We start from the raw sequence: 14,003 nt of genomic DNA, 5'->3' as shown, positions 1-14,003 counted from the left end.
GTGTGATTTATAGACGTAAAAAGAGAATATTCGGGTGGCGACCTCGTTAAAACCTTTTGTCACTTGATATGTTTCGCGTGACTTAATACCTTCCCCGATTTAGGGAATTCGCCGATTCAAAGAATAAAAACAAATTTTTACGACATTTGACAAAACAACAATTTTCACAAAATTTAGAACGCAGTAAATTTTATACCACAAAAAGAAAATTGAAAGATGTTTCAACAGAGATGCAGAACTATTGATATATATATGTACATTTTTACTCATATTTCGTCGCCTTTCAGGCAAAAGTTACTAATATAAATTTTGTATTTAAAGTGCTAACTTTGTGGTTATTCATTTGAATAAAATAAACAAAACCACTGATTTTTTATTTTTTCTACCTACTGGTTTTAAAGCTATACAAGCTTTTTTTATCAAGGTATACTTAACTTGATATAATTCATTATTTAAGTATACCTTGATAAAGAAGCTTATAAAGCTTTGAATTATCCCTAAAAGTGTCAGTTTTGACTAAAATATGATATTTGAAGGGTAAAACTATATTCTTTAAGACGCCAATGTTTCCTGGAAATGGAATAGGCGTTGCCTAGTCTGTGAAATAATTCAGTTAAATGAATCTTTTCACAACAATCTTTAGGTTTCGGCTCAAAATCAACAAATAGAAGAATTGAAGAAATTTGGAAGTTCGAACATAGATAAAATAGTGAATGTTACACAGTGTGTAAAATGGCCACTCAAACCAGCCAATGACAGGTCATAAGCCCTGTAAATGCATTGACTTCCATATTTCCTTCTTTAAGGTGTTCTTCATCCCTGTTGTAATTTGTTATATCCGTAATTCTTTTTTGAGCAGCACTAAAACCGTTCAATTTGAGAAAATCAGTGGTATATTAATTAATTTATTCATATTTTTTGCTTACAAACTATAATTAATAATAAAAATAATGTGACCTCACTGGGGTTTTCCGTGCCGAAGACACTTAACAATATACTTTTTTTAAATTACATTTGAGAATTAACAAAGGAGACTAACTTAAAAAAAACGAAGATAATTAACAAATATTCAGACAGTTTTAAAAACAAGGTATTAATGAACATCTATATTGTTTCTAATACAAAACAAACAATGAAAATAACAAATTAGTGCAGTGTTAAGTTAATGTTTTTTTTTGTTATAATACCATTATATTTTACCGACATAACACTGTGTGCACCACAATATATATAAATAATTTAAACAGATATGTTCTACATATCATATTTAGCCATCTTTCAACAGACATGACATACCATCTTTAGAAAAAAAGTCATGTTTAATAAAACAACATATCCTTGACATATCATATTAGGTCATCTGTCAACAGACATGACAAAGCATCTTTAGAAAAAGAGTAATATGGTAAAGATATGCCATATTTGGCCATCTTTTAACAGATATGACATTCCATCTGTACAAAAAGAGTAATATATATGTTTCACATATCATATTTCGCCATCTTAATAATTTTTTTGACAGATTTTGCTAACAATCAGGGACTTTAACATCAGCTGTCTCGTTAGTTTTCATTTAGCCCCTCGATTTTCAATTTTATGAATGATATGAAAGTGGTTTTAAAATAATGTATTCTAGCTATAACGGACTCGCTTAGGAAATTGTTCGTGATTTGAAGCCACTCTTAGTAAAACTGCTTCTAAATAAATAATACGAAAAATATTTGTGTTGAGTAAAGTCTGTTTTTGTAAGTGCAAACAAAAACCAGATAATTTATCAATGTCACGTGTTTTTAAGTTCAGAAAGATAAAGTTTTTTCTTAAAAGTAAGGCACTAATGCAGACAGTGACAAGATTGCTTAAGACTGGCCTATTTATTTTCTGAAAATCGTCAATCTCTTCTGTCAAATTAAAGGGATTTTGATAGGAGATATTTTAAAGTCAATTTGGATCAGACTTTAGTTTTTTTCAATATAATTAACAGTTTTTATTCCAAATTTTTGTAGAAAAGAACTGGATTTCACCCTTAAAGATGGAAAATATTTTAGAGAAGAGAATATGAAGGTGCAGCCATTCAAAAAGCTTATGACCTGTCACTATTTTGCTTGTATTTGAAAATCCACGTCTCTTCCATCTGTTGATTTTTGTAAAGTTAGAGAGCTGTAAATCTCATTGATGCGGGTGAGACTCATCTTATTCAATTATTTCACGCATATTAGACAACGCTTGATAACAATTTTCATGATCTTGAGCTGTAAATTTCATTGATGCGGTCGAGACTCGTCTTATTGAATTATTTCAAGCATATTAGACAACGTTAGAAAACAATTTTCATAATTTTAACTTTTTCTTAGACCAGTTGGTTTAATAAACAATATTTTGTCAAAATAAACGATCGAAATGTAACAAAAAACAATCTGCCATATTGCTATCAGCACCATTAAATATATTTTGACATGTCTTAGTTATTGTAATGTTTACGACACAATATCACTAAACATCTGCAAGACAGGAGAAACAAAAATGTAATGGGAGATAAAATATACTACTAAGTCTCTTGGAAAATATCAGTTGACAAAAGCAGAAAAATGCTACAGTTCTTTCGAATAAAATGTCAGCGTCGCTACATCAAGCCATGGAAATAAACTTTACATATAACCAGCTTTACGAGCAACAGAGTCTTCTAATGACACAACTGAAAGCTGCAGAAATGCAAAATAAAACACTATGTAATAGAGACACTCAGAATTTTGTGTCTAGAATACCCGAAGTTAAAAATGATATTTCTAAAAAAAAATTAATCAGATATTCATCCCGGTGATGCTGTAGGGAAGAAAACTGAAATGGATGTAAAAAAATTGGATGTTTAAATCCGCAACCTGGAGAGAGAACTAAAAGATTCAGAAAAAAATAATTTTAAATAGCAGGAGCGTGCGGTGAGGTTTTTGATTAGGGAAGCAGTCACTTGGTACTAGATACATACACACACAGGTAAAGTTTGAAGAGCTCTAAATTAAACTAATAAAGAACTCAATTGTATAAATAAAACACTTTGTTTTAAGTCCACTGAGTTTATATATTTAACACGACATGTTTCGGACACGCAGTACTGTCCATCTACAGGTGTATTTAAAAACAGTTTTTAAATACACCTGTAGATGGACAGTACTGCGTGTCCGAAACATGTCGTGTTAAATATATAAACTCAGTGGACTTAAAACAAAGTGTTTTATTTATACAATTCAATATGTTATTCCACAATGTTAACGCCGAGTCAATAAATACTAAAGAATTCCATGCAAAAATAAAAATAATTATGTTAAATAGTTTAATATTATAATGTCATCGTGTCATCCGATTTAAGTGCAAAAATTGTTATAAAGCCAATTTTTTGTTTGTTAGAATTGGTTCCAAAGATACTATAGATCTCTATTTGCGCATGCGCGGACTTGTGAAATTCAGTACCGAGGGACGGTTTTAAAGGAACTAAAACACTTGCACAGTTCCGTATTTTAGAATCAGTCAGAGCGCAGTGTATTTTATACCAGTCTGCGCATAACTGCGCAGTCAAAAGGTTGTGTGAGGGGTTGCCTCAATTTTTCAGACGTTATTCGTGAATAAAAATCGAACTCATCTCAAATATCTACGATTGAAATAACAAACCAATAATATAAAATAACAAAATGATACTGATTGTTTCGAGGTCAAAATTTTAGGAAAGAATTGATTCCATCCAATGTATGGACATACCGCATATGATAAACAGGTGATTGCTTTTAAGGAATGGGATATAGATAAAAAACCGTTTTACCCTCAGAGTATGATGATGATGTAGATGTAAGTCTGGGTAGAGAAAATTGCGAGTACTTAACTAATAATATGAAAATATGGATAGTTTTACTAAAAGTTTTACTTAAGTTTAAAATCGAATCAAAATTTAAATTTATAGAATTCATCATCATTAGCATTCTCTTTCCTCTCCTAATGGTGCATAGGACATTGTATTGGTACACCAATCGCAGCATATATCGATTAATTTTGGGACATGAAGATCAGCTTTACGCTTCAGGTACCAGTCCAGGGACCATGAAATATTCTAGTTTGAAAACGCCTTTTAAATAAATATTTTATGTCAACTATTTCGGGAATCGAACCCGAGACCTCTTGCGCAGGCGAACGCACTGACCTAATGACCACGAAGCCATTTATAGTATTAATTTTTAAAAAGCTTTGAGGTATTATTATATTACGAAAATTCCGTTTAGAAGTTATCCCTAATACTAGTAAAATAAATACGTTATTTAGAATACTCTTTTATGTACGCAATATCGAAAGCACATTTTATAACAATATTAATAGATAACCGATTGTAAGTGTAACTGATTTATGATATAAGTAAACTGTACTCCATTTTACAGGTTTTTGCCCGATTTCTGAATAACACGGTCTAAAAATTAAATTTGAAGTGTTTTTCAACATTCATTTTTAAATGCGTTAATCTGTATACGAGAGGTAAAAACTACGGTTTCTCCGAAAACCCAACTTTTTAGGTTAGACTAATTAGCATTTTTTATCCTTTAAACATCTGGCATTTTTTAATGAGAGGCTTTTAAAGTAAATCCGTTTATTAAAATACATAAGTTTTGATATGTTCTTATTACTACAATATTTTTTCCTTAGCTTTTTGGACTTTTGTAATGATTGAATTACTTTATGATATAAAATCAAAAGTTGTTTAGAAAAACAACAGTAATCCTAATAATTTTTTTAATGGAAAAAAAATACTCTGTTATAGTTAGTAAAAAATAAGTGTTATTTATTTATATCAATATAAATGTTTTAGTAAGGATAATAAAGTATAATGTTTTTAAAATAATAAATTGTTAAAAAGCGCCTAAATATCAATAATATGTTTTAATTTTCATGATTTTTATCGTCATTTGTCACGATAAATAAGTTTTGATTTTTGATAAACTACTCGTAACAGTAATGTTTTTTTTTAAGAAATAACAAACTCTGTTTAACGATTTTTTACGTAGGTATTTTTAAGTAGTATTGTAACTTAACAAATTACAACAGGGATGGAGAATACCTTAAATAAGGGAATATGGAAGTCAAGGCATTTACAGGGCTTATGACCTGTCATTGGCTGGTTTAAGTGGCCTCTTTACACACTGTGTATTAAAACAATTTTTATTACATTATTTGTTTATAGTAATCTAAATGTCAGGTATTATGACTGATAATTAATTTATTAAACATGCTATTTTATAAACATTATTTGTCTAAATTTAGGGGAACCAATAGTTCCATGCGTTCTATGAATGGACCTCACATGGTGTACATATTATATCTACATACGTGACACACCTAAATATAACAGAAAGTAAGAAAAACCTTACTGTTTTTGTCAGCAAAGAATTGTTGTTTATTTCTAGACTATTTCCGCACGCACCTGGTAGGTTAATAAAAAATAACTAATTGGTAAAAATGGCCAAAATATCTCGATAAAAGATTTCAACAACTGAACATTTCGACTTTGTAGATATTACCATGCTTGGTCATTTTAAGTGAAATTCAGAAACAGTTATTAGTCATGGCGTAAGCAAATAAAAACTTAAACTTAGTAAGCTAGAATCGGGTTGTAGTCCCCTTAGTTTGAAGACCCGCGGATCAGATGTCCGAGGTTCGAATACCACTCTCCCTTAAATGGATTAATGTTTTCTGATAGTGAGTTATTTACAACTCGTTAAAAATAGCCCCTAAAATTAAAATATTTGAGTTAATTATAAGTAAACATTTTTTTTTTCACAAAAAAAAATATAAAACAGAAATAATAGAAAAAAAGTACACTTTGAACATGTGTCGTTATTTATTGTGTACAATTATTAAACACTGTGACTAAAATAAAGATTCTATTTTTTAATGAAAAATAAATATTCCGATAAAATATGTTTTGAATTATGATTTAAAATACGCAATGAAAAAAAAACACTCTTTGATACTTATTTGTATTAACAACAAATAAATAAATAAAAATAAATGATTTACAAAACTATTATAAATCAAACTGAGTGAGACCTGAAAATTACCGAAATAGTTTGTTTTCAGGAAGGTATAACTCACCCACATTATCCTGATCAGGAAAAGAAGATTTAGGGCGAGTCCTGCCATAGCTGGAGCTTTGTAAATCCAGTCACAAGGATGTTCCCGCATAAACTGGCAAACGTTTGGCATTCCCGCGAGCTGTAAGAATAAAAACATGTATGTTAGTGAAAATCACCTAGTTTAAATAAGTAAGACTTAAAAAAAAATAAAAAATTCTCGCACTTTTGTACTTTCGGAACCTAATCCAATAAAATTATTCAGATATTTGAAATCTTTACCCTTTCTAACAATAAATTTTACTTTTTTTCTTTATAAAATACTTTGGTTCTCTAAAGTGGTTTTCTTTTTTCTTAAGTTCACGTTATTATCACCATATAAAATACGTAGAGCTAATGTGCCAGATAGCTCTGCTACACACCACTCTTCAACATGACAAAACAATGTGATCTTGGCTTTAAGATCCACTTTTTAGATCTATCACTTAATATCCTATCTAGCACAATTATTTACAGCAAATCAAAACCACCCTCAAAATTTAAGTACTTAAAAAATCAATAGGTCTCGGGTATTTCACAAAAAACACAAAAAGATAGTGAGTAACTTGGTATTTAATTTTATGGATATGGGAGTCTAGGCATTTTCATGGCTTACGACTTGTCACTGGCTTGTTTAAGTGACCAGATTACACACATCATTCTTCACATTTCCTCAACTCTTCCATCTGTTGACTTTTGTGAAGTAAAAGAGCGAAAACTTGTATCATATGTGTGAGATTTATCTGTTGAACCAATTCACCTACTAAGCAATGCCTGAAATCAATTTTTTAGTTTTTGTACTTTTTATGCAAGTAAGTTTAATCAACAATGTTTTGAGTATGTCCAAATATTTGTAGACAGGCTGGATTTCCTCCCTGGGGATTTGTTTAGATCCAAATTTGTTGAAACAGAGAGGAAAAACTGTTTTGAGAAAGGAATATGGAAGTCTAGGCATTTACAAGGCTTATGAACTGTCATTGGCTGGTTTGAGTGGCCACTTTATATACTGTGTAGTAAGTTCTATAAATGCCTAGACTTCCATATTCTCTTCTCAAAAAGATTTTTCCTCTCAGTTTCAACAAATTTGGATCTAAGTAACTTCCTAGAAAGGAAATCCAGCCTGTCTACAATATTTTTGGAATACTTAAAACATTGTTGAATATACAATTTGCCCACCACATACCGCACATCAAGTCTACTTACTAGTCAATTCTACTGGTCGGTGTCATTAGAATTAGATTTTAAACTCATGTATCTCACCTTAAAGTCTCTAGAGTTATGACAAGTTAATTTTCATATTCTTTCTTTCATATTCTATTACCACAAAAATAGTTGAACAGGTCGACTACCGGTTAAACCTTAACTTCTTTAACTATGCTGAAAGTATGCAGAACCATGAAATAAACTCTCTTAAACATCGAAGAATAATGTTACACCAGTCCTTTTTATACAAATTAATACATAATAAAATTGATTCCCCTTATCTATTTGGAAGATTTCCATTCCATGTGCCATCTAGACCGAGACGACAAAATCTTCAGTTTTACTCAGACAACGCGTCAACAAACTATTTGAAACAATCAACAATACCTAGAATATGCGAGCAATATAACGAAAGATATACCGAGGCTGATATTTTTTGTGACAATGTGTGTAAATTTATTTTTGATGTTTGAAGCACTTTCTTTGTGGAACATTATTATTTAATATATTAAAATAAAATAAAATCACTTCGTTTTTGTGTACCATTTATATTTTCATAATTTGAAAACCAATAATATAGGAAATATACTAAAAAACACTAAACAAAGAACTGATAAATTATATTGATCATGCATTTACAAGTTGATGTGCCATGACTGCAAGTTATTTTTTGTAGGAAAAACATAACGTAATTTTAAAACTAGAGTTAAAGAACATATAAAATGTCTTAAAAACAATAATTGTTCTGAGTTTGCTTAACATATCCTAACAAATAGTCACTCATTCAACTTTAAATATGGCATCAAAATTTTACGTATAAACAAAAAAGGATACGCACTTGATTATTTTGAAATATTGAAGATTAGAAAGGCTGTAAATAAAAATGTAAATATTATTACTAATCAAATGAATCTTAGTAATAGTCCCATTTAAAATATGTCCCTTCTCCCTAAATCCACACACAAACCTCATCTCTTCTCTACTTCCGTAGCCACGCCCACTCTACCTTCACTGTGAAAAATTTATATATGTTATGTTAGTTTATAATTAACCCTGAAGTAGGCATAGTATTGCCGAAACTAGTTGCTTGTCAAATTATAAAAATATAAGCGGTACATACAAAAAAAGTGATTTTATTTTATTTTAATATATTATGTAAATTTAAGTAAAAAATCATCGACATATTGAGATAATCAGATATTTAACTAATTTTATACATATTTTGTATATAGTTATAAAATTTTTTCATTTGTTTTATGAAACATAATTTAAATTAATGTCTTAAGTGTAAACAATTTTTTTAGTGTGTGCATGAGTGTCTTACACTAATACACAAAAAATGACAATATTTCTGTATTTAGTGTTTTTTACCCAATAGAATAAATAAATATTATACTCGTATTTAAATAATGCTGATCTGTGGTACCGGAAGTAAAAAAAGACGTAATCGGTTTAATTCTTCAGTTTAAAAAACTTTTCATTTTATTCGATTAATAAGTACGTCAAATCTCAAGCACGTGACAAAATCATTAATAAAGACATGTTAATAATGCAATATAATGATAAATAATTCAAATTTATTAAACCTTTCATTGTTACGTAAATTACAAGCATTGTTTGGTAGAGCGACACTTCATCGTGTTAAGCGTATGACTTTTAACTATTGTCAAAGTAAGAGTGATAAGTTAAGGGTGAAATTGAATTACCTAATGAAGGTCCAACCCTCTGTTTGGATATGGTAATGAGGGCTCATTGGAATATATTAAGAGTTAAGATCTAAATACAATCCACTACACTGACCCCAAACCTAAAGTTGTATGAACATAATCCCAAAATACCGAAGCATAATGGATTAATTTAAAATGTTACTACTGTCTAACGATGAAACAGTTTTTTAATCAACACTTTGATTGAAATTAACGATGGGAATAAGAAACAACTATGGTACGCGTGCAAAACTATTGTGGTTTATTACGCTAATTTGCTGAATTCCTAAATTAAAATCCCTTTTCATTTAAAGTAATATTAAGTAGGAAAAATCTCTAAAAACACATTCATCTTAAATTCAAATTCACAAAAGATTATTCGTATTTATTAATGATCAACAGTAGATTTTATTCTTCTTGATAGTTAGATAACAGAAAATCTTATTTACTTCCGACTTAAAAGACTAATTATGATTAAATCCACACTTGTATTTGTATGGAATAACCAGTTATCGGTTTCATTGCTTTCGCGACATTTTCAAGACTAGTATCTTTATTATAAATTAAATATACACACACATAACAACATAATACAATTCTGGTAAGAATATAAAGATAATTTAAATTTTACGGTTCATTTAATTGAACGTAAACATTTATTTATCTGATGAAGAATATAAAATTAATATACTCCTAAAGGCCAAGATAAATTTATAAATATTAAAATTAGTAAATAAAATTTTGTGAAGTGAAATTTATTGATCCACGTTAACTGACAATATCGAGAATCGAGAATCGCCAATGGTATATTTTATTTTATTTATTTTATTTATTTATTAACGGACATTGTCCATGTATACAATTTATAAGGTTTAAATATTACAATAAAAGAATAGTTTAAAAAATTTTTAAAAAAAAGAAAGAAGCATTGACAAACATAAGGGACATCGAGACAAGATCTGGACTGTTTATTTAGTGCTCGTTTAAATCGTTGTAAACTTAAACCAAAAAAGTCCAGATCTTGTCTTGAGTTAACAATACGACAAAGGCGGGTCATTGGAGAATTTAGGCCATAGTTTGTTCTATGCTGATCGATGAACAGTACTTTATTGTTTCTCAATCTACGAGTCGGAATATTGAATTTTACTTGTCCCAGTAGTGATGAAACATCGATTATACCATTTAGTATGCCGAACATATATATGTATAAAATATCATACAAAACTTCTGATCACAGGTGTTTTGGATGTAATAGAACGTATGAGTTGATATTTATATCTTTTTATTTATTATTTATAAATCATATAACTCAAAGTATAATACATATGAATTACACTCCCAGGAGTTACAACGACTCAATTTGGGACTAAATTAAAATTAACATAAAAAATAACACACATTGAGAACAACAAAGAAAAAAAGCATGTTTAGCACCTTTATAACTAAATATAATACTACAATATATGAGCTAAAAACCTTTCCTTACTCAAGCAGAATAAATATGTACAAACTCTTTCGAGAATGGAGGAAGTGGTATGTTTAATTCAAATTGATTTTTTAAATAGCATGGATAGCATTCGGCAGGAAATAATTATGCACTCGGTTCATGCCATACAAAATCAATGAAAATTAAAAATATTTTAATCAATAACAGAACAAATGCAAATATTTATTTATTATTTTATTGGCTTTATGATATAATGTTATCCATTGAAAAAATAAATAAATATATTTTTGGACCCCTGGATAGTAGTCTTACGTGTCATGTACAAGGTTTAGGTACTCGAAAAAATTCGTTACTACTTATCTTGGAAATGGGACGTTTGATCACTGATTTTGGTTTATCACCTATATGAGTCCAATCCCCATAAGTCTAAGAACAATAGCGCGTGATAACTATTTTTAACGACAATGTAAATATCTGTTTAAGATATTCCATCTTTTTTGCATTCTGTTTCAAGAACTGAAATACGGGCACTGAAATAACAGATATTCGATACTCTGTGAAGAAATATCATCGCATGGACAATAGTCATTATTCCTTTATTTAAACCTATATAGGTAATTCCTCATAGCTCCCTGTCCGGTAAAGATTTGGGTTGTTTTGAAAGTGCTTTGGTGATGACGACGGAAGTTTGCTGCATCAGCCAGCTTGGGAAAAAAACATTTTAGTGATTTTACCTGTAGAAGAAGCGCGGTAATGATCCTCTCAATGCTGCTGCGTATTTTGTTTTATACAGCGCTTGGCAAAGCTAAGGGGGAATTCTGAGAAGAAATGTGCCTTTCTTTTACAAGTTGCGGTTCTTGCTCAACTACCAGCATGTCCTCTTATCCAGCGTATTTGAATGATCACCCCTCTGATTTTTAGATGCTTAATGTTACTCAAAATATCTACAATCGATGGATTTAGTGACCGAGTATCAGTTATAGCTTGTACGCCCGAATGACAATCTGATAATATTTTTGGAAAAAGCCACCTCTCTGGTGGTTAAAAAAATTGCATTCCATATTATGTTTAGTCTTCTTCTCCCCCCTGGCTGTATATGGATGTCCCATTTACTTGGGGTTAGTCCTCCTAATCCTCAATCTTCAAATCAGACTAGGAGAATGGTTATTTGATTTTTTTTTCATGGCCGGTTGCAACTTTCCATTAGAAGACCAATGTCTTGAATATTAAATACAAAAAAATATGCTAACTTTTTCGTAAGAATTTTAACCATATCTACAGTTAAGGTATTTTTTAGAGTTTTTGATCATATTTAAGTGTGATTCCCTGGTTATCATGATTTTGGACCTAATGCATATTATTATTCTGTTTTCAAACATGTATTCGGAATTTCTCCTTAACCTACAGAATTTTGTCAAAGTTACGGACAAAACTCCTCGTTTCATAGACCTCAAACAGAAGTTCCTTAAAGTTAATGATGCAAAAACTAATGTAGGAGCATTTGTGCGTCCACAAATATAATCATTAATGCATAATGTTTAAATGGTAGAATTGGCTCTGCACTTTATAGCCATTTTACTGGAATAAAAATTTAAAAAAAAAAAAAAGAAAAGTTTGATGTACTATTCACCGAATATTCTAGGTTAGTCAGAATGTTCGAATATCGTGCAGATAAAAATTGAGAAAGTATTAAAATGTTTGAAATTATAAGTTCCTGTATCTTGGAAACCTCGCGTGATAGGGAAAACTGATATCGTATTTAAATAAAAAAATAAAATAAAGAAAAAATACTACCAGAATCACAACTTTTTCTTTCTAGAACAAAAAATAATTTTTTGTTGATCAATACTATCAGTGTTCACGTTTTTTTTATACAAGTGGCGCAAAAGTCATCACTCTATCGGAAAATGCCATATTTTTTGCAAATGGAGGCAAATGTCAGTTTTTCTTTGACGTTTGTTAAGTAAATATGTACAAAATACACGTTAACAAGACACAAATCACTACTCCTCTGAATAATTCATTGGTGGTGCGCAGCGTGAATTTAGGCGCATATTTCCCGGTCGTCCGACAAACTACTGGGCAAACACTACGGCATTTAGCCGCACGCCTAAAAGAGTATGGGACAAAACGAGATGCTGCCAGGTCCGGCCGGCCCCGGAGCAGCCGTTCTGCTGAGAATATCGCGACAGTGGCTGAAGAAGTCGCAGAGGACCTCGGAATATCGACCTAACGATGAGTTATGCAATTTGTGATCAATCGGCAATTATAACAGAGAATTTTGGTGAAATAATTGAAAATGTTCCTTTACAAAGAGCAGACAGTGCATCAATTGTTAGCCGCTGACCGCCAAGCGCGTGTAACCTACGCTCAAGCCTCCCTAAATCTCGACCATGAAGAAAATAACTTTTTATTGAAAATCAACATGAGCGATGGGGCCCATTTCCATCTCAGTGGATATGTGAATAAGCAGAATAAATAATTCTGGGGCACTGAAAATCTGCGTAAAGCCCACGAAGAGCCATTACATTTGCTCAAAAATACTGAATGGTGTGGTGTTTACGCTGAGGGCGTCATCAGTTCTTATTGTTTCGAAAACTCCACGGGCCAAACGAGTACTGTGGACGGCAAGCGGTACACAGCCATGCTTAACGACTTTTTTCTTTCTCAATATTATGAATTGGCTTAGATAATATGTGATTTCAACAGGATGGAGCAGCGGCGCATACTGAACCAGCCACAATCAATATTCTAAGAGCTGCATTTCCGGGTCGCCTAATCTCTTGTTTTGGTGATTTGCACTGGCCAGTAAGATCGCTCAATTTAACCGTTCTAGATTTCTTTTTGTGGAGTTTCTAGGAGTCACGAGTCCTCAATGAGAATATTTGTCAAGAATGCGAGAACCTATCGCCGAATATTCTGGAAAAAGTGATGGGAAATACCATAAATCGGGACCGCATGGTCATCAATTCTGGCCGCGGCCACTTGGTTTATAATTTTTTTGACTTAAGGGAAAAAAAAAAAAATACATTAAATAAATACAATTCAAAAGCAAACATATTTTTTTTCATTCATAAAAAAAATACGGCTAAAGAACATTGAGTGACAACTTTTGCGCCACCTTTTAGAAATAACGAATTGAATAAAGTAATTTTTACTTCTTTTTCTTAGTGTACATATATTTTTTAAGTATTTAAATTCTTTACTATATGCCAGTAGTCATATCCATAGAAAAGTAAGCCCGGGACAAATCGACAAAGGGGGTATATATACATCTTGCAATCGGCAAGTCGGCAATTTCGTTACGTCAAATCATTCTAAATATACTTGCTAGTACTATGAAAACTTAAATCGGCAAACATCAGATGTTGTAATATAAATTTTTGGGTACTATTTAAGACAAATGAGCTTAATTGCGCGAGTGTTTATTATATTCGATATTTTTAAATCATCAATTGAAAATATTTTCTAACCAAAGTTTTGAATTTTGTGAGGTTATGTTATTAT

The 14,003-nt window shown here is 30.8% G+C and overlaps 1 protein-coding gene across 1 annotated transcript in view; it reads right to left on the bottom strand.

Moving 5' to 3' along the window:
• The window catches only part of LOC148282169 (diuretic hormone receptor-like), a 66,172-nt gene that overhangs the window by 21,399 nt on the left and 30,770 nt on the right, over positions 1–14,003 (bottom strand). The window contains exon 7 of the mRNA XM_088225530.1: positions 6,124–6,243. Within this exon, the coding sequence (XP_088081656.1) occupies positions 6,124–6,243 (120 nt within the window). The remainder of the gene's footprint in view (positions 1–6,123; positions 6,244–14,003) is intronic.

The sequence above is a fragment of the Micrasema longulum genome, unplaced genomic scaffold, assembly GCF_059751315.1.
Source record: "Micrasema longulum isolate JH-2025_06_02 unplaced genomic scaffold, ASM5975131v1 h1tg000369l, whole genome shotgun sequence".
Classification (NCBI taxonomy): Eukaryota; Metazoa; Arthropoda; class Insecta; order Trichoptera; family Brachycentridae; genus Micrasema; species Micrasema longulum.
Note: the sequence above shows the minus strand (reverse complement) of the source record. Positions and strands in the feature narration are given on the sequence as shown.